The sequence below is a fragment of the Panthera pardus genome, unplaced genomic scaffold (assembly GCF_024362965.1).
Source record: "Panthera pardus isolate Hobbes unplaced genomic scaffold, ASM2436296v1 HiC_scaffold_8, whole genome shotgun sequence".
In the NCBI taxonomy this organism is placed as follows: Eukaryota; Metazoa; Chordata; class Mammalia; order Carnivora; family Felidae; genus Panthera; species Panthera pardus.
The window spans coordinates 156,581,956-156,608,758 of NW_026527013.1; the positions used below are offsets into that span (position 1 = coordinate 156,581,956).

Below are 26,803 nucleotides of genomic sequence, written 5' to 3' on the forward strand. Positions count from 1 at the left end.
GTCTCTTATGTTTTGTCTCCCTCCCTGTTTTTATGTTATTTTTGCTTCCCTTCCCTTATGTTAGTCTGTTCTATATCTTAAATTCCTCATATGAGTGAAGTCATATTATATTTTTCTTTCTCTGACTGATTTCGCTTAGCATAATACCCTCCAGTTCCATCCACATAGTTGCAAATGGCAAGATTTCATTCTGTTTGATTGCCAAGTAATACTCCATTGTATATATTATACCACATCTTCTTTATCCATTCATCCGTCGAGGGACATTGGGGCTCTTTCCATACTTTGGCTATGGTCAATAGCACTGCTATAATCTTTGGGGTGCATGTGCCCCTTTGAAACAGCACACCTGTATCCCTTGGATAAATATCTAATAGTGCAATTGCTGGGTCGTAGGGTAGTTCTATTTTTAATTTTCTGAGGAACCTCCATACTGTTTTCCAGAGTGGCTGCACCAGCTTGCATTCCCACCAACAATGCAAAAGAGATCCTCTTTCTCCGCATCTTTGCCAGCATCTGTTGTTGCCTGAGTTGTTAATGTTAGCCATTCTGACAGGTGTGTGGTGGTATCTCATTGTGGTTTTGGTTTGTATTTCCCTGATGATGAGTGATGTTGAACATTTTTTTCATGTGTCTGTTAGCCATCTGGATGTCTTCTTTGGAAAATGTTCATGTCTTTGGCCCATTTCTTATGGATTATTTGTTTTTTGGGTGTTGAGTTTGATAAGTTCTTTATAGATTTTGGATAGTAACCATTTATCTGATATGTCATTTGCAATATAATCTCCCATTCCATCGGTTGCCTTTTAGTTTTGCTGGTTGTTTCCTTTGCTGTACAGAAGCTTTTTATTTTGATGCGGTCCCAGTAGTTCATTTTTGCCTTTGTTTCCCTTGCCTCCAGAGACGTGTTGAGTAGGAAGTTGCTGCGGCCGAGGTCAAAGAGGTTTTGTCTGCTTTCTCCTTCAGGATTTTGATGGCTTTAAGTCTTTCATCCATTTTGAGTTTTTTTTTTTTTTTTTTTTTCTGTGTGTGTGTGTGGTGTAAGAAAGTGGTCCAGGTTCATTCTTCTGCATGTCGCTGTCCAGTTTTCCCAGCACCATTTGCTGAAGAGACTGTCCTTATTCCATTGGTTATTCTTTCCTGCTTTGTTAAAGATTAGTTGGCCATACGTTTGTGGGTCCATTTCTGGGTTCTCTATTCTGTTCCACTGATCTGAGTCTGTTTTTGTGGCAGTACCATACTGTCTTGATGATTATAGCTTTGTAATACATCTTGAAGTTCAGAATTGTGATGCCTCCAGCTTTGGTTTTCTTTTCAAGATTGCTTTGGCTATTTGGGGTCTTTTCTGGTTCCATACAAATTTTAGGATGATTTGTTCTAGCTCTGTGAAGAATGCTGGTGTTACTTTGATAGGCATCGCGCTGAATATGTAGATTGCTTTGGGTAGCATCAGCATTTTAACAATGCCTTACACTCTGTCTCTCTCTCTCAAAAATAAAAATAAACATTAAAAAAAATAAACTTTTTTTAAAAAATAAACTCTTAAAAAAAAGTTTGTTCTTCCAATCCAGGAGCATGGAATATTTTTCCTTTTTTTTGTGTGTCTTCTTCAGTTTCTTTCATAAGCTGTCTATAGTTTTCAGTGTATAGAGTTTTCACTTCTTTGGTTAGGTTTTTTCCTAGGTATTTTATGGTTTTTTGTTATGAATGCCTATTTTTATGTGAGGCATGGGGCTAGAAGATTTATTTACTTCTGTCCTTTATTTAATTCTGAAAACAACACTACAGAGTAGAAACTGAGGTTTAAAGAAGTTTACTGAGGTCTTGTGGCTAGTGAATGATGGAACCAGAATACCTCAGTGCTATAGCCTTTAAGATGGTGTGGTATTGATGCAGGGATAGATAAATGCATCAACACATAGTCCAGATAATAGTTACGTGGAAAATTATATATGATAAGGTATCTTAAATTGATGAGGGAAAAAACGGTCATTTCAATCATGTTGTAGTATATTGGTACTACAGTTGGATACTTTTTTTGATAATTCAATTTTTCCTGTATTTTATTTCATGAAATACTGCCTTTAAAATCTGCAGACATGTTGACTGTTTTTTTCCCCACCTTTTTGGATGGGATGGTAGAATATGTACATTACCTTCAGCTTTCACAATCCAGAGAAGCTGTTTTCTTAGGCCTTCTTGTTAGTAACTCTTGAAATATCGAGTCGTAATGAAAGTCGTTGGTAAATTTGACTGCAGAACAATTTAAAATTTTTTATGAAAAGATTCTGTAAATGTAGGGATCACTGAAGTGCTTTCAATTTTAAAGGACAAGTGACAGATTTCCAGAAAATGTTTACAAACATTCTTAAAAGATAAAAGCCAGTATCTCTAATATACAAAAGAGCTTCTACAAATCAGTAAGAAAAATAAAAGCAAAGTGATAGAATTGTGGTTAAATGATTAGACATAGATCATACAGATTGTCACATATACATGTGAAAAGCAGCTTATCAGCACTTGCATCATGAAAATGCAAATTAAAACAACAAAAGCCACTAATATAAATACAGCTGCATAAATCAGTGGCTTTCCATTTCTTTCCCTGGAAACCACCTAGAAGAAACAAGACAATTGAAAGAAGACTCTGAAAACTCCCATTTTCAGTGAAGATGAAAGACAGATAGTCCACAGATTTCAAATTGTGTGAAATCACTACCAGTCACAGGTGAGATCAGGTAGAGTCAAGAAAGAAAGTGAAAAGAAGAAGCATGAAGGAAAGTAAGAGGGCCCAGCAGGGGCAGAAATAATATTCCAGCAAAAATACACTTTCTGAAGAAAAGACACACCTTGAAATGCAAAAGACCCTTAGTATGCATGTGTTAGTTATCTGTTCCCGCATAACAAATTATCCTGACACTTAATGGCTTAAAAAACCCTTTATTATAACCTCATAACTTTTGTGGGCCAGGAAGCCAGGCATGTCTCAGCTGTCACAGGCTGCAGTCATCTTCAGGCTCATCTGGTTAGGAGCTACTTCCCAGCAAACCTGTGTGGTTGCTGCAGGATTCGGTTTCTCATGGGTTGTTGGACCAAAGCATCAGGTCCTTCCGAGCTGTTGGCTGGAGGCCTTCACTTCCTTGCCACGTAACCCTCTCTGTAGAGCATCTGACTTCATCAGAGTGAACAGATGACGGTATACCAGAGCATCTGCAGAAGAGAGAGGGCCAGCAAGACAGAAGTCACGGACTTCTGTAACCTAGTTAATTATTCGTTTGTTATTACTCATAAGTGGTAACCAATAGATGTGGTCAAAAGAAACAGAGGACTAAGAGAACTATATAAATTATAAAGGTGAGTACTGGAACAAAAAATATATATACTTTCCTTACAATTAATAGAACCAACAGGGGCACCAGGGCAGGTCAGTTGGTTAAGTGCCTCACTTTGGCTCAGGTCACGGTCTCACGAACCCCACATTGGGCTCTGAATGCTGACAGCACAGAGCCTGCTTCGGGTCCTCCCTCTCTGCTCCTCCTCTGCTTGCACTCTCCGTGTCTCAAAAATAAAACATTGGAAAAAAATAGAACCACAAACAAAAATGAGGAAACATACAACAAATGCAAATATAATAATCATCCCCTCCCTGTAAACTTTTATAAACAAAACACAGAACATAAAATAATGTGCCAGAATTAAGATGAAACATGTTGGACATGCAATTAAATAACTTTACACTTAGAATGGCCTTCAGATCAGCTCAAAAAGCAAAACACAGCTTTGTATTTTTTTTTTTTTTAAGGCTTTGGTACTTTTTTTTTTCTGAGTTTATCCTTTATTTTTAGAGGAGAGGGAGGGGCAAAGAGAAAGAGAGAATCCCAAGTACGCTCTGTGCTGTCAGCGAAGAGCCCAACTCGGGGCCCAATTTCACAAACTGGGAGATCATGACTTGGTCTGAAATCAAGAGTTGGATGCTCAACTGTCTGAGCCACTTAGGCACCCTTATATTTCTAAGATCCATAAAAAAAGTGGAAGTTTGAAAATGAGTGAAGAATAATATGTCAGGTAAATGCAAACAAAAGGAATTGATACCTAATATGATCAAATGGGATACCAGGATAAGTCTTTAATGTTAAGAGGTAAAATATAGGGGTGCCTGGGTGGCTCACTCCGTTGAGTGTTTGACCCTTGATTTCAGCTCAGGTCATGATCCCAGGATCATAGGATCGAGCCCCAAGTCGGCCCTGCGTTGAGTGTGGAGCCTGCTTGGGATTCTCTCTCTCTCTCTCTCTCTCTCTCTCTCTCTCTCTCCCCCTCTCCCTCTCCCTCTCCCTCTCCCTCTCCCTCTCCCTCTCCCTCTCCCCTCTCTCTCTCTCTCCCTCTCTCTCTCTCTCCCTCTCTCTCTCTCTCTCTCTCTCTCTCTCTCCCTCTCTCTCTCTCTCCCTCTCTCTCTCTCTCTCTCTCTCTCCCTCTCTCTCTCTCTCCCTCTCTCTCTCTCCCTCTCTCTCTCTCTCCCTCTCTCTCTCTCTCCCTCTCTCTCTCTCTCTCTCCCTCTCTCTCTCTCTCTCTCCCTCTCTCCCTCTCTTCCTCTCTCCCTCCCTCCCTCCCTTCCTCCCTTCCTCCCCCCCCCCGTCCCTCACTCGTTTGTGCATGCTCTCTCTCTCTCTCTCTGTAAAAATGGAAAACAAAAACAAAACAAACAAAAAAGAGGTAAAATACAAATTAAGCTTCATCATATTTAATGAATGTAACATTCTTACAAAACTCAAGAACATTAAAAGAATGAATACTACCACCACCGTTTACATTTGAAGGGTGATAATCTATCAAGAGAAATACATTAGTTATAGACATTGGAAATGGGATGTAAAAATTTGTGTGTGTATAATTTAAAAATCCAAATAATGAATATAAAAACTATAGAACAATAAGAATTTGTAAGGTAGTGGGGTACAAAATAAATATATAGATATTAATATTTTCTCATATACACAAATAGTCACCAATGAGGGGACAGAATGAAAGAAAAGATTCTATTTGCAATAATCACAAAGAGACAAAATGCCCAGAGATAAGTTAAAAAAAAATTTTTTTTAATGTTTCTTTATTTTTGAGAGAGACAGAGACAGAATGCGAGTGGGTTAGGGGCAGAGAGAGGGAGACACAGAATCTGAAACAGGCTCCAGGCTCTGAGCTGTCAGCACAGAGCCTGATGTGGGGCTCGAACCCACAAGCTGTGAGATCATGACCTGAGCCGAAGTCGATGCTCAACCGACTGAGCCACCCAGGCACCCTGAAATAAGTTTTATATTTACATTTTTTTTAAAGTTTATTTATTCATTAATTTTTTAAATGTTTATTTAGTTTTGAGAGAGAGAGAGAAAGAGAGAGAGAGAGAGCTTTCTAATGGAGAAGAGGGAGAGAGAGGAGACACAGAATGCTAAGCAGGCTCCAGGCTCTGAGCTGTCAGCACAGAGCCCAATGTGGGGCTCGAACTCATGAACCATGATATCATGACCTGAGCCAAAGCTGGATGCTTAACCGACTGAGCCCCCCAGGTGCCCCAGAAGTTTATTCATTTTGAGAGAGAGAGAGAGAGCAAGAGTGCATGCATGAGCATCCACATGGTGGGGGGGGGGGCAGAGAGAGGGGAAAAGAGAGAATCCCAAGCAGGCTCTGTACTGTCAGCATGGAGCCTGACATGGGGCCTGAACTCCGCGAACTGTGAGATCATGACTGGAGTCAAAGTGAAGAGTTGAACACTTAACTGACTGAGCCACCCAGAGATAAATTTTAAAGAAATGTATAAGATCTACATGAAGGAAGCTTTAAAACACTCAGGAAACCATGGAAGCAGACATGAATCAAAGGAATATAATACCATATTCTTAAATAAGAAGACTCCACACCATAAAGATGTCAGTTACTCTTAAGTTAATTTCTTTTTTTTTTTTTTTTAATTTTTTTTAACGTTTATTTATCTTTGAGACAGAGAGAGACAGAGCATGAACAGGGGAGGGGCAGAGAGAGGGAAACACAGAATCGGAAACAGGCTCCAGGCTCTGAGCTGTCAGCACAGAGCCCGACGCGGGGCTCGAACTCACGGACTGTGAGATCATGACCTGAGCCGAAGTTGGACGCTCAACCGACCAAGCCACCCAGGCGCCCCTTAAGTTAATTTCTTAATTTGATGTTAGACCTATAAAAATGCCAACTTACTGCCTCTTTTTAAACCTATAAAAATAAGATTAACATATTCAAAGGTTATTATGGAAGTTGGAAGAAGCCAAAAAAGAAAACAGTGATGATAGACAAGCTCTATCATTCACTGAACTACAGCATGAACCTTGAAATGTAAGTGTTTGTGGCTGTATCCCAGTAGAATAAGTAGTCTAGAAAACAAATACATACAATATAGGAATTTAGTCTAAATTCCAGAGTACAAATAAAAGTAATAGATCAGAAGAAAATGGATTACTCAGTAACTGATACTGAGATAACAGGCTAGCCATCTGAAAAAAATTAAGGTGTTGCCATACCTCAAGCTGTATACCAGGATGAAGTCCAAATGGATCAAATGTTTTAATGTTAAAAATGAAACAATACAACTACTAGAAAAAAAAATGGGAAGATGAGGGTTTTTTTTTTTTTTAAAACCTTGGGGTGGGTATGGAGTGCTCACTTCGGCAGCACATATACTAAAACCTTGGGGTGTGGAAAATATTTTAAACTGATTGATTGATTAAACTTTTTTAAATTCTCCATGGTAAAAGTCTATAAGAAATTTACCAAAAATACAACAAGCTGGGAAAATATCTGCATTCATAATGAAAGTTTAATCTCTAAAACACAAAGAGCTCTTAGAAATGATGGGGAAAAGATCAACAACCCCCCCCCGCCCCCCCCCCCAAAAAAAAAGAGAACAGGCAAATACTATGAATATGTAATTCACAGAAAAGGAGAAACACAGATGTTTCTTAAACACAGGAAAGATAGTCTCATTCATAATAAGAAATACAGATCAAAACCAGCTGAGATAACCATTTTTTGGATCTCTATTTGGGAAAACTCCTGAACATTGAAACCACTTTTTTACCAGATTATTGGGGAAATATGTTCTCTCTACATTGTTGGTGGTAGTATAGATTAGTACAATTTCTATGGCAGGCAATTTGGCAATATCTGTCAGATTTACAAGTGCATGCACCCTTTGATCCAGCGATGCTCCCTAGGACTTTGGGGTGCATCGCACCTTCTCACTGGTCACAATTTGTGTCTTACCCTGCTGGGCCTTGAGTCTGGTTATAGGTCTGGAAGCAGTGAGGGGAGGTGGGGATCTTTAGCAGGATCAGCATTGCCTTGCAAGGAAGCTACTAGAGGGGAGCCCATTGTGGCGTCTGCAAGAAAGGGGTGACTGACTTCCTCAGTTAAGGGAGGAAGAGTTGCCTCTATTGATAAAAAGGTTTGACAGAATTTAGGGATCTATATTTCTAGCAGTTTACACTCCAGATCTCCCCATAATATCAAACCAAGTCTAGATTAATCCCCAAATCACTTGGTATTTTTTGGTCTAGTTTTGTCTCCTGCCCTATCTTGTGTTTCTTAATTCCCTACAGGTTTCTCCGGAAAGCAGTCCTTGAAAAATCACTTGCATAAGAACCCCCTGCAGGCTCTGCTTCCAGAGAGCTTGGTCTAAGTGGTCTGCTCTTCAGACTGTATCTCTGATCCACATTGTATATTCCTTCTTGAGACATCCACATGGATGTCTAATAGGCATTTCAAAGTTACAGTATCCAAAGCTGAGCTCCTGATATTTTTCTACTTCAACATACTGCTCTCACCACTTCCCCCCCGCCCTGTTTCAGCGGATGGCAACTCCATTCTTCCAGTTGCTCTGGACAAAGCTTCTTGCATTTCACGCACAATCACTCAGCAACCCTGATGTCACACTATTTGACCGGGTGCTCAATCGATGTTTAGATCAACTGCTTCTGGGTTGGGATTTCATAGGTAGCAAAGCAGCTCCTCCTTGACTACAATCTGTTGAAAGTTGGCCTCTGACACAAGGGTTTGAAAAAATCAGGGTTAGACTTGTTGACAGCTTTCGAAATGAATCTGTGATTCCACCATTTATTGCCACCTCCACAGCCTCTGCTCTGGTGCAAGGCACGATCACGTCTTGCTTGGATTGCTACCTCGGCCTCCTAACTGGTTTCACAACTTTTACTCTCAATTTGCCTTTCATCTGTATTCAGCATGGCAGCTAGCAGGATCCTTTAAAAATAGAAGTCACGTCACATCACGTTTCTTTCAAAATTCTCCATTTCCTTTTCAACCTCAAGAAAAAGCCTAAGTTTTCATAATGAGTTAGAATGCCCTTTAGGAGTTTGTTTGGTATGATAGTCGCCTCTGCTATTCCGCCCCCCTCTCACACTGCTCTGGTCACTTTGGCGTCCCTGGTGTTCCTTAAATAAGCCCTGCATACACCTTCCTCAGAGCCTGTGCATTTGTGACCTCTTTGCTTGGAATGTTCTACCCCAGATATTGGCATGGCTCACTCCCTCACTGCTTCAGGCATCGTCATCTCCACTGTAAACTGCTGTCCTCCGTGCCACCATTCCCTGCCCTGCTTTGTCTCCTCAGCATTATCACTGTCTATTTTTCTTATATATATCATGTGTTTTCCTCACAACCATATAAACTCCACAAGGACAGGAATTTTTATCTGTTTTGTTCCCCCCTGGCAAGAGGTAGTCACTCAGTAAGTATTTGTGGAAGCCATGAAAGCATTATCTTATTATAACGAACTACATTAATGAATGCAAAGATTCATCACTTTTATGCTTGTAGAAATATCTATGGCTGTTGGAAACTGGATCAGCAATGAACATTTTCTTATCAATTCAGTCCACTTCGGTGATTTTTGCTGGCTAATACAACAGCTAGCCTTCACATTTTCTACAGTTGTTAGTAGAGAGAGCTGATTGCTGCCAGGATTCTTTGACATTTGAACAAGAACTTATTGAACATCTAGATATGGAAATCTAAGTATTTATCTCCCAGCTAAGAGCATTGGGGGTATGGAAGTAGAATCTAAGCATTCAGGAAATCTACCCGGTAATATACACACTCTATTTACGGGAATACGATACACTTAAGAGCTAAAGTGACCATTATCAAGTACTGCTAGTTCATATTTGACCTTGGTACTGAGAGAATTCTAAGATGGAAATGAATCAGACACCGTTGTCCAGCATTATCTATGTATAATGTTTTGCCGCAAATTTTCTGTGTCTCAAATACATCAGATGTTGGGCAGTTTCCATCTATCTTTGATCACAGTGTTTGTTTTTGACATTTCTTAGTGTCATTGATGGTCTCCTATTCTGAATTCCTATGGACTTATGGCCTGTACTGATGGTTCACTCAGGTAAAGAGGAATAATCTCAAGATTTTAAAAAGTCACAAGAACGAGGGCTCGTGTGGGAGGAGAGCTGGGAGGGAACCGAACCTTTGAAATCAGGTCAGAATCACGTAGCAGGGAGTGAGCCAGGACGTGGCTGCTCACGCAGCTGGCCTCTGGCACAGGCTTGTAATGAATCTGAGTTCCAGTGGTTTGGATGGTCGGCCTTGGTAACAGATAAAAGCTTTGGAAACTGGGCTTTAGCAGTCAGCAGCTGAACGTATTTTGAATTTTAGTAAGCTGAGCTGACATGTCTTTTAACTATAAATAATACGAATTCTGAACTACAGTGATGGAAACCCAAGGTTTGGGTGGCCGAGACCTATGGGGGTGGCAGTGTTTTTTAAGGACTCTTATTTCTCTTCCAGTAAAAATAAAACATTTTTTAGAAGACGTTGAATAAACTGTTTAAGGTACAATATCCAGTATCCATTCTCTATATTGCTCAAGATTTTTTTTTTTTTTTTTAATGAGAAACCACTCCTTTGTCATTAGATGATTATATCACTTACATCAGATCTAAAGTACAGTGGGGTTTTTTTTTTTTTTTAAGTTTATTTAAGTAATCTTTTTAGTTTTTTTTTTTAAGTTTATTTATTTTGGGGCATCTGGGTGGCTCAGTCGATTAAGTGTCCGACTTCAGCTCAGGTCATGATCTCACAGTTTGAGTTTGAGCCCTACGTTAGACTCTGTGCTGACACCTCAGAGCCTGGATCCTGCTTCAGATTCTGTCTCCCTCTCTCTCTGCCTTTTCTCTGCTTGTGCTCTGTTTCTCTCTCTCTCTCTCTCTCTCAAAAATAAGACATTAAAAACTTTTTTTAAAAAGTTTAAATTTATTTATTTTGAAAGAAAGAGAGGGAGAGAGAGAATCCCAAACAGGCTCCACTCAGCTTGGAGCCCAACATGGGGCTCAATCTCATGACCATGAGATTACCATCTGAGCCAAAATCAAGAGTGGGACACTTACTGACTGTGCCACCCAGGTGCCCCTAAGTAATCTCTTTTTAAAGGTTATTGATTTAAGTAATCACTATGTCAGTGGGGTTCTTGAACTCATGACCCTGCGATCAACAGCCACACCCTCGCTCTTCTGACTGAGCCAGCCAGGCGCCCCTAAAGTGCAGTAGTTTTGAGAGCAATATAGATTTCTGTCTCCAAGAGGGACTATAGTTTCCTGTATCCTACCAGATTAGGACTGAAGTTGGTGGCTTCCTGTCCTACTGACAAACTCCTTGGATGTACTGCCCTGTGGGTCATCACCAGCAGTAGGATCCATTCAATCTTGTAGGGGTCAGATGTAAGGGGAGTGCTGTCCTTACTGCTGAAAAGTTGCAAATGGAGAAGGAAAACAGCTGGTCCAAAGGCTTAGAATTGGAAAACATTTAGGTTCTATCTCCTTTGTCCTGTCATAGAGAAATCCATAAGGAAGCTGGCGATAGCTGCACTTCTCAAATTAAAGCTAATGACTGTATTTATGTGAGTCAGTAACCTGAGTCATGTTACTTGTTTTTGAAATCTTTTGTTACGTGTGTTATTGCAGCTGAGTTGTTACTAATCTGTTATTTTTTGGGAAAATAATCGCCAACTCTTAGTAGTAAGACCAGACTTTCAGGGCTCCGGCGAATAAGACTGAGAACACCTTTGTATGTACAACATACATGTTTCTTCTCAGCATTTCCAAGGTAGACACAAGCATTATTGGTTTTGTTGTCATAGAATTTATATTGTCTTGCTAACTCAGTCTCCTGAAATAACCCAAAAGTTGAAAGTATCTGTAACAAAATATGTCAGTAATGCAATTTGTAGAAGGATGACACATGAAGATGACTTTAAAAAGGAAAACAACCAAGCTCATTCATTCAGCAAATATTTCCTTAATGCCCACTATGTGGGAGATGTCGGGGCTGGAGAAGACACAGTCTTTGTTCTTTAAAAGAACAACGTACTTTTCTATTAGATCAAGAGCAATGTCTGAAATTGAAGCATGTATATAAAAGATGAGGCCCTTATACTGTGTCCAGAAAATATGCTTTGAGAAAATACTTTATTGTGGTGAAAACACACATAACAAAGTTTACCATTTCAGCCTTTGTAAAGTGTACATTTCTGTGGCATTAAGTACATTCACATTGTTATGCGGTCATCCCCACCATCTGTCAGCAGAACTCTTCATCCTCTCCAATTGAAACTCTATCCCTTACATGAAAATGTCCCATTCTCCACGCCTCCTCCCTCCCCAGCCCCTGGCAACCACTATTCTACTTTTCATCTTTATGAATTGGACTATTTGGGGTACCTCACTTAAGTGAAATCACACATTACTTGCCCTTTTGCGTCTGACTTATTTCACTTAGCATAATGTCTTCAAGATTCATCCACGTTGTAGCAGATATCTTTGTGAAGGCAAAATAATATTTCATTGTCTGTCTATGCCACATTTTATTTATCTATTTCACTTATTTATTTGTTTGTTGATGGATACTTGGGTTGCTTCCACATTTTGGCTTTTGTGAATAATGCTGCAGTGAATGTAGATGTACAAATATCTGTTTCAGACCGAGCAGATGTGTTTTAGAATCTGAATGTGAGGAAGAGTCACTGAGGCACATCGAATTAAAGTATTTTTAGGTGTGGGCACCTGGGTGGCTCAGTTGGTTAAGCGTCTGACTCTTGATTTTGGCACAAGTCATGATCTCAGGGTTCCTGAGAGAGCCCTGCGTTGGGCTCTTCTTGGGTTTCTCTCTCTCCCTGTCTGTGCCCCTACCCTGCTCTCTCCCTCCCTCAAAATAAATAAATAAAACAAACAAACAAAAAAAGTACAGGTACTGATGTGTAAAAGAATCAGAAACTTTGTAGCATATTCTTTTTTTTAACTAGAGCCGTGAAAGACACACACATTGCAAAGTATCTTTGCCATGGAGAATGTGACATCCTTCTTCAGCTATGGATATTCAGATGTTGTGGAACCATAGCTTAGAACACGCTCCCCTCTGGAGTGCACATCAGAAGCTCTAATTCTCTCACGTCAAGAATGGCTTTAAAAGCACAGAGCTCAAGGCAGTCTCTACCCTAAAATCAATAGCTTACTTCCTTGGGTAAAACTAAATTAAACCTTGATATGTTTTCCACTGCTTACCTGTGCTATCTATTCATGCTACTTTGCTTCATTTAGACCTTGGACTTCAACTTCTGCATAGGTTCTGTCTTGTAGAGACATCTGGAAAGTGAATTGATTTTGCATGGAGGACTCTGCTGGCCTGCTCTATCCAGTTTGGTCTAGCCCTGCGGTTGCTGTTTTTGACTTGCTCTTCGGCTCACAATACTGGTCTCTTTTAGCCTTGTGCTTGCTTTTGGCAGCATCATACTTTAGGGACCACTGTGGATTCCATCCGAGTCTTTCCTGGCCAACCTGGTGGTGCAGCAACTGGTGACCCAGCCCTGAGAAGTGAATTTGCCAAAGCCTCAAAGAAAGTTCTTTTCTCTTGCTCTGACTTGACATTTGTGAATGGTTGCCATGAATTTAGGGAATCCGGTGGAGTCAGAACCTGGGAATTTGGAATAGGCTTTCCAGGAGTCCTAATCACAGGGTACTGTCCACCTAATCACTGATTCCCAAGGTACGAGTGAGGACCGAACACTAACACTGTGTTCATGCCCCACACCCTGTGTCCTACTACAGACTCTCTTCCTGATGGAGATTTGGGTAGTAGAAGGTATTAAGATTCCAATTTTGGTCTCTAGCATGGAAATTAAGAATCTTCCAAGGCATGAAACCTCTGATGGTGACAGTTAACTCAATGACATAGGGCTCTGGGAGAACATGGTGCAGGGTCTTCGAGTGAAGATCTGAATTTAAGAATTCGTTCTTTTCTGCCTCTGTGTTGTGGCCTTGGGAAAGTCAGTTACCTTCCCGGGTTCTCAGTTTCCTTATCTGTAGGAAAGAAGAGGGTGTGATCTTTGGCTTGTGATGGTGGCAGTTGGATGGTAGCACTGGTGTTGATGGTGGTGGTACATGTTTGCAGGGGAGGGGCGGGACAGAGGTACTGAAAGCGTTAGTTGGACCGATTAACTAAATGCTTAACGTTTATACAGAAGATTTTCAGGAAAGCAGCAGGGAGAAGTCCTTGGAAGATCAATATACAACTCTGTATAACAGTGGAACCTTGAACACCGTGACCAGTTCTGCCCTGCTGCTCTGCCCTACTTTCCCCTGCCCTATGCCAGGTCAATCAGTTCTTACTGGTCTCAAATCATACGGTTTTACAGCTGAGCTTAATGTTGGAGGTGAAGCAGAGTTATTTAGCCTTCTTTACTTTGATCACAAATGATTTATTAGTTTCAAACTTTAAATGTTCTTTTTTGATAATATCTGATTATTGCAGGGACTTGAAAGTTATAGAATATTATAAAGAAGTTTAATAATCACTCATACTTTCGTTATCTGGAGAATAATTATCATTAACACTCATTATTCCTTCTAGATATTTTTCCTCACATAGAATTGTATTTATACAAATGTATATGTAAAAGTAAATAATGTCAATATTTCAGATATTTAAACAACTTTTTACAAAGTTAGGATAGGGGTGCCTGGGTGACTCAGTCAGTTAAGTGCCTGACTTCAGCTCAGGTCATGATCTCATGGTCCATGAGTTCAAGTCGCACGTTGAGCTCTGTGCTGACAGCTCAGAGCCTGGAGCCTGCTTCCGATTCTGTGTCTCCTTCTCTCCCTGCTTGTCCCCCGCTCTCACTCTGTCTCTGTCTCTCTGTCTCTGTCTCTCTCTCAAAAATAAACACTACAAAAAAACCACAAAAAACAAAGTTAGGATAATAAATTTATATATACATATATATATGTTTTAATTTATATATATTTTTATGTATTATGATTATTTCATCTTTTTGCCATGGCAGACATAAGGAAGCCTTTTAATAATTATTGTAAGAGACTGTGAAGTTTTTTTTTTAAATTTGTTTATTTTGAGAGAAGTGTTAGTATGAGTGGGGGAGGGGCAGAGAGGGAGAGAATCCCAAGCAGGTTCCCCGCTATCAGCACAGAGCCTGATGTGGGGCTTGATCCCATGACTGTGAGATCATGACCTGAGCTGAAACTAGGAGTTGGTTGCTTAACTGACTGAGCTACCCAGGCACCCCAAGAGACTATGAAGTTTATGAACAGTAGTAGCTCAATAATGAACAAAATTATTGTTAATTTCTCAGGAAGAATCATCATTTGTTCTCACAGATGGCACTTTTCTAGGATATGCAAATATTTTGTGGAAAGTATGGCATAAAACATGAAAAAACATAAATCTTAGGAATAAAAATATTTGATTCATTAATTTTGCTGAATAATCAAGATTTTATATTCAATCTTAACTGTAATTTTAAATGGAGCCATGACACAATAAGCTTGGTGATGTTCCATATTCCACCACAGTGGTGCTTTTCCCCCAGAACCTAGAAGGACAAGGCACAGATTCTGAAGGTTTTATTGCAGGCAGTGTTTTTATATCCTCGCTCATTGTTTCACAGTCTACATTGTGATGACTGTCATTTTAGACATCGTGTTTCCTCTCTTCAAAGAGGGAATCATGGCTCATATCTACTCTGGATGCCCAGCCAGTGTTATTCTGCATAATATTATAATATTAACATTAATGTATAATATATATAATGTATTATAATATTCATGCTTTCATGAATGTTGACTTTACATTTACTATTTTTTTAAGATTTTATTTTTAAGTAACCTCTACACCCAACATGAGGCTCTAACTCACTACCCCAGGATCAAGTCATTTGCTCTTCTGACTAAGCCAGCCAGGCACCCCTACGTTTACTGTATATAACCACTGTAGACAATTATATTACCTAAGGGATAATATATTATCTAGGGATCATAATTGCTGATTCTCTAACATTTGCGGGATATTTAATATGACTCTTCTGTTTTGCATCAAAAATATTAGTGGTTCTCTCTCTTTTATAATAAAAAATCATGTTTGTTGTATCTCATGCACATACCTATTTGAACACTAATATAATAGTTATCACACATCAGATTGTGTTCTATATTTCTCAGTTAACATTCATGGTTACTTTTCTATTGACTCCAGTCTTGTTTTCAGCTTTATTGAGGTATATAGCTGACAAACAATTGTAATATGTGTAAAGTGTACAATGTGATGGTTTGATTTGTATACACTTTGAAAGGGTTTCCCACCATCAAATTAATTAACACCTCACATAGTTACCTTTCTTTAATGAGAACACTCGCATTCTACTCCCAGTCAGCCACGTGATCATGACGGTAAATACTGACAACCATTCTCTACCCACATAACCGTTCTGTTTTCCATTTTCAGTATCGTAGTCAGTAAATGACATGAGATATTCAACACTTTGTTATAAGCTAGGCTTTGTGTTAGATGATTTTGCCCAACTGTAGGCTAATGTAAGTGTTCTGAGCACATTAAGGTGGCTAGAGATTCTCTAATCAGCAATGGCTGATTTCCATTGCAAATTTTTTTTAATGTTTATTTTTGAGAGAGAGCATGAGTGTGCGAGTGGGGGAGGGGCAGAGAGTGAGGGGGACAGAGGATCCTAAGCGGGCTCTGTGCTGACAGCTGCAAGTCTGATGTGGGGCTTGAACCCATGAACTATGAGATCATGACCTGAGCTGAAGTCAGATGCTCAACTGACTGAGCCACCCGGGTGCCTCCTAGTTTGAATTTTTATAGTAACTAATAATGTGGAACATCTTTTTGTGTGCTTGTTGGCCATTTGTCTGTCATCTTTGGAGAAATGTCTGTTCAAATCCTTTGCCCATTTTAAATTGGATTATGTCATTTTATTGCTGAGTTATAAGTGTTCTTTATATATTCTGGGTGCAAGTTTCTCATCAGGTATATGATTTGGAGGTATTTTCGCCCATTCTGTAGTTGTTTTTTCACTTTGTTGATGGTATCCTTGGAAGCACAACAGTTTGTAATCTTTGATTTAATCCAGTATATCAATTGTTTCTTTAGTCACTTGTGCTTTTTTTTGTTGTTGTTAAAAAAAATTTTTTTTAACGTTTATTTTTGAGAGAGAGAGAGAGACAGAGCGTGGGGAGTGGGGGGGGGGAGGGGCAGGGTGAGGGAGACAGAGAATCCAAAGCAGGCTCCAGGCTCTGAGCTGTCAGCACAGAGCCTGATGTGGGGCTTGAACTCATGAACCTCAAGATCATGACCTGAGCTGAAGTCGATGCTTAACTGACCGAGCCACCCAGGAGCCCCTAGTCACTCATGCTTTTGTTGTCCTAAGAAGGCTTTGTCTAACCCAAGATCATGAAGATTTACTCCTGTGTTTTCCTCTAAGAGTTTTGTACTTTTAGCTCTTATATTTGGTTCTGGGATCCACTTTGAGTTGATTTTTGTGGATGGTGTCCAGCATCAGTGTTTTGTATGTAGATATCTAGTGTTCCAGCGCCTTTTTTGATACTCATTGAGTTTTTATGAGTATCAAAAATTAACATTTGTAAAGCGCTTGGAAGTGCATGGGGATGCATAGCAGCACTGAGTAAATATTATTTTATCATTTACCATATGGAATTGTCATATGTCTACTTATCTTTTCTCCCTCAAAGACTATCTTTATCTTTGTGCCTACATGGCTGGCCTAGTGTCTGATGGACGGTACCTGCTGAATGGATGAATGATAAATAGAGCTGCTCTGCTGAGGCTGTCAGGTGGTAAAGCGCGGTTTCAACACTGCTGGGCTGGGCTTGGGTCCGGACCAGAGGGCCTGTCAGAGTGAGAGCCGCTGACAGTATCTGCCTCAGGGCATCTCCCCAGAGCACGCGGCTTGCAGCCCCTGGGTCCAGATCCCCCTGCAACGCTCGAGTCTCTTCAAAGTCTCTTCAGCACAGTTTTCATTTCTGTGTCGCCCTCCTCCCCGTTGTCTTCCTCCTCCTCCTGTACCTGAGCATGAGCTCAGAGAACGGAATCCCTCCTGGATATCAGTCTCAGCCAAGTCTCCTCAGCCGGATCCTTTGACTTCCAACCCCTCAAGGCTGAAGGTGCAGGGTTCGCCTCCAGCCCCTTACCAGTCTCCGTTCACACTCTTTTCCCACGTGATCTCATCTAATGTAATGGCTCTAAATACCGAGTGTTGATGGCTCCCAAACCTGTTACTCCAGCCATTCTGAGATCCAGACTTTTATTTTAATTGTCCCCTTCATGTCTCATTTTAGAGATCTAACAGGTGTCTCAGACTTCACGTGACCAGAACAGACTTCCTCCCAGAAATATATCCCTCTCAGTCTAACTCCTCTCTGTAGACAGCTCCGTAAATTCTCCAATGACCGAAGTAAAAATTTGGGATCCATCCTTGATTCCTTTTTCTCTCTCACTCCCGCCATCAGGAAAATCCTACTGAATCTGCCTTCAAAAGATGCCAGCATCTCATCCCTGCTCACCACTTCCAGTGCTCCCAGCTGAGAAGAAGCTAGCGCCTGCTTGTGCACGGTCTAATGCAGTAGCCTCTGACTGCTCTTCTCTACCCTTGCCCTTCCCCACTTCCATTCTCCAAGTCCTGATCCACAGGATCTGTTTAAAAACAGATTAGGTCATGCTACTCCCTTGTTTAAAACTCTCTAATGGCTTTCTATTATGTGAGGATAACATCCCAAGTTCTTACCATGACCAACATGACTTTCTTGATCTTGCCTTTTAAACAGAGGTTGACATTTCTACCAAGTGCAAAGATCTAATGATAGGAGATTTCAAAGTGAGCTGCTAGTTCACACTATTCAGGTTTTCACAGGCACTGGGCATAAACCTGTCCTGTAACTCCTGAAACCCTTTGATAAAATGAAAAGGTTAGAGAGTAGAAGAGAGAGGATTTTGTGAGGAATAAATATTTGGAAAAGCTATGTGATGAAACGCACTCCATCCTTCACTGAGGAGGACTTAACCTCAAACCTGGTGGTGCTCCAGAGCTTCTGTGGGGCCACTCTCAAATCTTGCCGTGTTACTGCTTCAGTCGGGAGGGATAGTGGGCTAAGTAAGGTCTTGTTCCTGCTGGGGGTAGTTAAGATAATGAGAGACAAACAGACTAGCTAACTTTTGGGGCAGAGTCAGGAGAATGTGGCCACGTTTGGAGTGTGGGGGCAGGGCTAGGGTACCAGTTTTGGACCCCAAGGGAGAGAGCATATGTGTGCAGGTGTCTTGAGGTCTGACCAATAGGGCTGTCTAGTGGGTTGAGGAAATGCCAGCAGCAATGATTTTGGGGAAAGTGTCTAGGAGCTGAGGAAGGAGTCCCAAGGGATCACCCAAAATAAAGATGGTTTCTCCCCATCAAAGGGAATTGTGGGAGAGCGCCCAGTGGGGAGCCTCCAGAGCTCTGAAGTTCCCCAGGAAGGAGCATCAGCATTTAACATGTGCCAGGCCCGGAAGGCACAAGGCTTTGGTTCTAGTCCAAGCAAGACCCTTCCCGCCCCTTTTGCATTCTCCATCTGCATCAGCCAATGCCATCTTGTTATGTAGTTTTTATATATTGGACAGAAATGCCCCATTTCTGGTCTGAGTTGGTTTTGTGACTTGAAGTGATCTCGGGTATCACTTGAAGTGATATCACTTCAAGTATATCTTGAATATACTTGACTGGTATCACTTGAAGTGATAACTTAGTTGATAAGAGTGAATAGTCATGTGGCTCCGGGAATTCTTTTTCTCTGGCAGGAGAAGGTTCTCTCACTGCGTAAAATTAGAAGAGATGGTGGGAGAGAATGAATAAAGTGATGATTTGATAATATTATGAGTTCAGCCAGCTGTACGTGGCAAAGACTCTACTCGCTCGGGCCCCTCAGCCCACGTGTCCCCTGAGAATGCCCCCCATCCCGTGGGTGTGAAGGAGCAGTTTCTCCCTCTCCAGCTATTCTCCAGCAGTCTTCCTCTCCTGTTTTCTTCAGGGCACTGATTACAATGTGAAAGTGTCTTGCTCATGCACGTGCTTATTGTCAGTTACCTTCCATCAGACTGTAAGTTGCACAGAAGCAGGAATCCTACCTCTTACGTTCGCTTCTCTATTCCCGGTGACAAGAATAGGAGTCCTGTGTGTGTAAGTGCTCAGTAAGTATTTGTTGAGTGAACGAGTCAAAACTGGATGAGTGACGTGGATCTGAGAATAGAAAAAATGCATGTTCACCTACCTTCAGTGAGATCTCTCTCTCTGTTGTGGATTATTCATTTTAGTATAATTATACATTTATGTTGTGGTAGTGACGACTTTCACATTATTTGTATGACTATTTTTCTTAGTTGATTCATGACAAAGTCACAATCCAAAAGGACACACTTACATAAAAACATACTCTTGAGTTTTTCAAACAAATGTGGAGAAAGGACAGATTTGAACTGCTAAATAGGAAACATTTGACTATGGACCAAGCTGAGACAGTGTGAGTGGAGGATGGGGCAGAGAGAGAGGGAGAGGGAAGATCCCAAGCAGGCTCCACACTGTCAGCGCAGAGCCCGATGCGGGGCTCAGTCTCACAAACCATGAGATCATGACCTGGGCTGAAATCAAGAGTTGGATGCCTAACTGACTGAACCACCCAGGAGCCCCAAAAAAATACTTTTGCTTTTTAATGTGGTCTCATAGAGATCTCTTTTTAATGTTGGTGTTGGAAGACAGGACAGCACACATGCCTTGTAAGCTGTGGTGTCTCATTGTGGCAGATAGGCTCTAAGATGGTCCCCCAACTTTGGTATCTGTACCTTTTTGTAACGCACACCATTTGAGCGTCCCTGCAGACTGCGACTTGCTTCTAGGCGATAGAATATGGCAAAAGTGATAGGATGTCCTCCTGTGATTGTACTACACTGTTTAAGACTCCATCCTGCTAGCCAGCTCCCTCTAGACACTCTCTTTGCTGGCTTGATGGAGTAAGGTGCCATGTTGAAACATCCCACTTGGCAAAAACAGCCAGTGGCCACCAGGATCTGAGGGAGCCTTCAACTGAGACCCAGCAAGAGGCAGGTGCCCTTAGTTCCACAACCGCAAGGAAATGAATTCTCTCACTGGAACATAAAACTGGTTTAAACCGTTATCAGTCATTCATATCTCAGGGTCCATGAAGGATTTAAGAAGAGGTTTGGTAAAAAGGTGGACCAAAGATTCTGACCTTGAAGGGGATGACTGCTCATATTTGAGGGTGGATGTGTGACAGGGAAGCTTGGCTGAGACAGACTTCTCTATCATCACTGTTTTGCCCAGGTCTTGGCCATATTAAATGTCTCCTGTACTTGTTGCCTGTACGCTTCATGTCTTAAGAATGATCTGATGGGGAGAGGTGTGTATATTCTCCCAAGGGAGAAATAAGAAGTATAGAATTCAGCTACAGAGACACTGAAAAACTCTCTACATTGATGCTAATGATGGTAGCATGCAGACAAAACCAGACAAGGCAAATCAGGGGCAGCGGGTAGGCCTCGTGGTAACTGAGCCCACGGGAAATTTGCATCCTCACTGAGCTGAGCTCACCTTTCCCCTGCAGCCCCAGTATCCGCCTTGTGAGCGAACTCTGACTCAGATGCAGAGCCTGGACACTCTTCTCACGTCCCCAGGAAAGGTCTAAAGAGGGACTGTGTGCGGGGGTAGGGAGGAGGCCAGGGACCAAGGCGCAAGGCACAGGGGTGGTGACCCGAGCGGCCGAAACGCGGCCAGGGCTCTCAGCCTTCTTCATGCTGCTCTTCGTCCTGCCGTGCCTTCTGGGAATCCTGGCCAGTGGCTCATTGTGCTGGTGCTGGGCAGGGAAAGGCTGCAGCGGGGGAGGCTGCCTCCCTCTGGCATGATCCTCCTGAGCTTGGGCGCCTCCCGCTTCTGCCTGCAGTGGGTTGGAACGGTGAACAGCTTCTACTGGCCGAGTACAGGAGAGGTCCTGCACGGCAGTTCTTTGGTCTCCATTGGGACTTCCTGAACTCAGCCACCTTCTGGTTCAGCTCCTGGCACAGTGTCCTCTTCTGCATGAAGATCACTGACTTCACCCACCCTACCTTCCTCTGGGTCAAGTGGAGGTTCCCAGGGTCAGTGCCCTGGCTCCTCATGGCTCCTCTCCTGATCTCCTTCATCGTCACTCTGCTCTTCTTTTGGGGAAACCGTGCTGTGTGTGAAGGATTCTTAATTAGAAAGTTTCCTGGGAACATGACCTTCAGACAGTGGAGCAGGACACTGGAAGTTCACTACTTCTTGCCCCTGAAGCTGATCACCTTGTTAGTTCCTTGCTCTGTTTTTCTGGTCTCAGTTGCGCTGTTGATTAATTCTCTGAGGAGGCACACCGGGAGGATGCAGCTCAGCGCCCACAGGCCACAGGACCCCAGTGCCCAGGCTCACACCAGAGCTCTGAAGTCGCTCGTCTCCTTCCTCATTCTTGATGCTCTGTCCCTCGCATCCCTGGTCATCGATGCTGCAGGTTTCTTCTCAGAGAGTGACTGGTACTGGCCGTACTGGCCGTGGCAGATTTTAATCTACCTGTGCATGTCTGTCCATCCGTTTTTCCTCATCTCCAGCAACCTCAGGCTTCGAGGGGTGTGCAGACAGCTGCTGCTGCTGGCCAGGGGCTTCTGGGTGGCCTAGGTGGCACGGTCTCCTTACCCAGACCCCCGGAAGAGACTCAGGGAGGGTGACGGAACCTGTGCCCACTAACACGGAGATAGCTTCCGAGGCAGGTACCTACTGGATTCTACTCTGGGCTTCCTCCTTTGGGAAGGAGAGGGGGGGGAGTCAACTCTGGGGATTCTCTGAGCAAGATTCCTTCCTTGGGACACTGTCAAGTGGGGGCCCACAGGTCCCAGAGAGCCAGTATTGTCCAGAAGTTCAGAATATAAAATTTTGTCTGTTCTCTATTTCGTGTCCCCTCTGTTATGTGGCAGCTTCCAGTTAAAGAGTCCTGATTAACAGTACATGTGATCTCAACAGCCTCCCAGGGGATGAAGAGAAAATGTGTCTGTGGCTGAACTGGGATGTGGATGGGGAAGAAGTAGGTCTCTTGAGGATAATGTGTTGGTTACCATGGGAGCCCTGGAGGACAGTAGTTGGGGCTGACAGTGGTCTGGGCTGTGATGTCGCATAGCCCTCCCTTCTGTGCGGATTCTTTTTCTTTCAGCACACTTGGATAATTTGGTTTTAATTTTATGAAGACTGGAAAGTTTCTTCACACAAACCCATCTCTTTTCTTATTATTGTTTCCACTGTTCCGCTTTCAGTTTTCCCCCCTCTAAAGTCTCAGTGGCAGCCAGACTTTTTCCATGTTTATTCTTCTTAAGAATCACACATTGTGATTTTCTCTGTTTTCAAATTGTCTCTGGAACTTTTTTTTCTTCCTTAAGCAAAAGTCACAAAGTCACATGTAAATTTGAATAAACATGTACTTCTAGTTCTGAAAAACAAAGACTCAAGAGTTTCTCTTAGTTTGCATCCCAAAACAATTTAACCTCTTAATTTTTTTTTTTTTTTTTTTTAAAGAGAGAGAGAGCATGTGTGCGCAAGCAGGGGATGGGCAGAGAGAGAGCACGAGAGAGAATCCCAATCTAATCTCCACTGATTTAAAATGTTACCTTTTATCGTGACTAAATTCCTATATATATTGGGGTATTTCCTTTCTGTCCCGTTTTGCTGTTTTGCTACTTTGGTATAATCATGTGCCAGTACCACAGCATTTTGACTATTTTAGGTTTATGATATTTGAATGACTGGGGAACTAGTCTTTCTTCATCAATCTTTTCTAACTTTCTTGGCTATAGTAGTGTCTAGTCCCAAACAATTCCTTTTTAAGAAAATTATGTTGGATACTATTAACTGTATAATTCAACATGAGGAGAAATACATATCCATGATGTTGAGTCTTCTATTCAAGAATATGGTATGCTTTTCCATTTATCCAAGATTATTCAAGATTTATTCGGTCGGTCAAGTGTCTGACTCTTGATCTGACATCAGGTCATGATCTCACAATTGATTGTGAGACGGAGCCCCGTGTTGGGCCCCGAATTGGGCTCTGAGTTTGGTGTGGAGCCTACTTAAGATTCTCTCCCTCCCTCTGTGTCCCTCCCCACACGCTCTTCCCCCCCCCCACCCAAAACAAAACAACATAAAAAACTATTCAAGATTTCTTTGATTACTTTCCGTAGTGTTTTAATTTTTTAAAATATAGGTCTTACACAACGTGATGTGAATTCTTTTAGGTGTAATTAACCCTTTATGCCTTAGTTTCCTGACATATTCACCGAGGTGATAGCAGCTGTCTCAGAGTAATTGCGAAGACTGATGTAGGCAGTATATGTGCATGACACATTAGTATTGATCGTAACTTGTTAAGAGTAATTCTAGTGTTGCATAGTTAATATTATTTAAAAAATTATACTCTGTATCTGCATCAGCACAAAAAGAGTAGAGAAACCTGAGTATGGCAAGGACGTTTCTAGCCACCAGGAAAGACCAGTGTTTCTGTTTCTTTCTTTGACTCCTCTTGTTTTGTTTCTTTCTCATTCTTTCAATTTTTTTTTAACTGCTAAATTAGGCCAACACAGTAAGTGTGAGTGAGCTAAAGAAAAACCGTCTGTGGTGGCTAAGAAATCACTGAGAAGGGCCTCTGATGCTGAAGGAGGCCACCAGAGGCTCACTAGGGGGTGTGACTCTGAGAATAGTTCAGTTAAGTAGCTTTTTTGGTTAAGTTTTTATTTAAATTCCAGCTAGTTAACACACAGTGTAATATTAGCTTCAGGTGTACAATATAGCGTTCTATCTTCCATACATCACCCGGTGATCATCGCAACAAGTGCCCTCCTTAGTCCCCATCACCCACTTCACCTCCCCTACCCCCCACCTCCCCTCTGGTAACCATCAGTTTGTTTTCTGTAATTAAGAGTCTGTTTGTTGGTTTGTTTCTTTCTCTTTTTACTCCTTTGTTCATTTGTTGTTTCTTTTTTTTTTAATTACAAAATTTTACTTTTTTTAGTTGTGCAAACAGGGTACATGTTTAAGAGGGCTGATGGAGGGCGCCTGGGTGGTTCAGGTCATTAAGCATCCGACTCTTATTTTCAGCTCAGGTCATGGTCTCACAGTTTGTGAGTTCGAGCCCTGCCTCGGCTCTGTGTTGGTAGACAGTGTGGAGCCTGCTTGGGATTCCCTCTCCCTCCCTCTCTCCCTCTCCCTCTCCCTCTCCCTCTCCCTCTCCCTCTCCCTCTCCCTCTCCCTCTCCCTCTCCCTCTCCCTCTCCCTCTCCCTCTCCCTCTCCCTCTCCCTCTCCCTCTCCCTCTCCCTCTCCCTCTCCCTCTCCCTCTCCCTCTGTCTCTCCCTCTCCCTCTGTCTCTCCCTCTCCCTCTGTCTCTCTCTCTCCCTCTGTCTCTGTCTCTCTCTCTCTCTCTCTCTCTCCCCCCCTCCCTCTTCCTCTCCCTCTCTCCCTCTCCCCCTCTCCCTCCCTCCCCTTCTCTCTGCCATCCCCTGCTCATGCATATATGTGCACTTTCTCTCTCTCAAAATAAATAAATAAACTTAAAAAAAAAAAAAGAGGGCTGATGGTGAGAGAGTGTCATTACCCCATACATTTAAAAGATAAATGAGCAGGACATTATAGACTGTACTTGGTTAGGGGTACCCCCTCCCCCCCAAATCTCCCTGGATTGAAATGAGCTCATCTGCTGATGGGCAGATGGGCTATATTTGCTGACATCCTGGGTTAGCTTTCTGCCACACTGACAGAGACTCTCAGGACACACAAGTTCACGCTCCTGGCTGGGAATCCAACCTGAGGGAGAAGATAAGCAGACACTGACATGGCTGGGCCAGCCTGGCCTTCGTTCTTCTGGCAGTGTCCACACCGAGCATCATAGCATTTGTAGAAGGTGGTCACCAGCTTGTCTGCAGAGTGGGTCTGAAGCTGCACGAAATAGGCACACGGGTGTTCGCAGTTAGGATGTGACTGCAGGAGAGTCAACATTCTCCCAGGAAGCTGCTCCACACGCATATCCTCCGCTGATTTCAGCTTTGGATTCCTCCGATTTTTTACCTTGCCGGTGATGTGCATGTAGGGGCAGGTGTCGCAGGCGAACTGGTAGCGGTGCTGTCCTCCTGCATGATGGGTCCGTTGCCGCGGCTGGGGCAGAAGCAGCCTGGTGGCCGACTGCCGTGCAGGGCATCCACGGCCCGTGCGGCCTCTGGGTACTGACACTGAGCCCGTCTCAAGCCCACTGTTTTGTTTCTTAAATTCCCCATATGAGTATATTCATGTTATTTGTCTCTCTCTGACGGACTTATTTCACTTAGTACTTAAGTAGCTTTTGACATCAGCTAAGGGAGGCAAAAAAAAAAAAAAAGAACTATTTTGTTTTTTCTTTGAAGACATAAAGGGGAAAGAAGAAAACCATAAAGAGAATAGTAAGAGTTACTAAATATTAGCTGTTATCTTTAAACTTTATTCTATATTATGTGCTGTCATGTTGCTATATCGAGCTGTTTTATTGAGGAAAGAAACGAAAAGACTAAGAAAATGTACTGGAGACCAGATTGAATCAATGAGAAATCAGATTGATTGCCGGACCTTGGACCATGTGCTAGGCCTTCCACAGCCCTCTTCGGGTAGGTAGTGCTTCCTAAAGGAAAATCCAGTTCTGTGGTATCAGCAAAGCTTAGCTAAAACCCATCTTATTAACCAGTGGCAAATATCACAGCTCACTACTAAAGGTTTTATGAAAGAAATTTTGTAAAATTTAAAAACACAATGCCAAAAAATATATGTCAGGATGTGTTAACCTTTTGGGGGCTGCAGACTGTTTGCGAATGTATTCGATTGGCGGATATTTTTGGAGTGCCTACCTGTAGGCAGCTCTCTGTGCTGAAGATAAAGTAGTGAGCCTTGTAGATGTCATTTCTGTCCCCATGGTGTTTACGATCTTGTGGGGAGTCAAGGGCCAGGTGTCTATTCATATAAACCTCCCTCAGGAGGTGATAACACTGTGGATGAGATGTCATTTGAACACACAGTTCCAGGTGCCTGTAGACCCGGAAACCTGTCCGTGAGTTCCAGGCTAAGGATTCTGCTCTCTTGTGGTATTCCTGGTCATGTGATTGTGTGAAGCAAAGAGTGCTGTACGGAGGGAGGGTTTTTGTTCTAGATGGAAGAGATTAGTTTAGTGCTGTCCTGGCAAAGCAGGGAGGTCTTGCCATAGGGATCCTCTACCATGTAAATTCCCAGGTCTGCTCAGAATGGCCACAGAACAATGTTCCCTCATGCCCATTTACTCCCTCCTTTGACTCTGAGTGACTCTAGAAATACTCTACTAATAGAGTTCCCACCTT

General features: G+C 42.3%; 1 protein-coding gene and 1 pseudogene across 1 annotated transcript; one reads left to right on the forward strand and one right to left on the reverse strand.

Annotated features, from left to right (window-relative positions):
- The window catches only part of LOC109269190 (olfactory receptor 2F1-like), a 334,098-nt pseudogene that overhangs the window by 304,448 nt on the left and 2,847 nt on the right, over window positions 1-26,803 (reverse strand).
- On the forward strand, window positions 20,895-22,812 carry TAS2R41 (taste 2 receptor member 41). Its single transcript, XM_053897851.1, is given in 4 exon segments — window positions 20,895-20,933; window positions 21,076-21,238; window positions 21,241-21,369; window positions 21,372-22,812. Coding segments are annotated over 4 exon segments (1,044 nt in total). The 3' UTR covers window positions 22,085-22,812.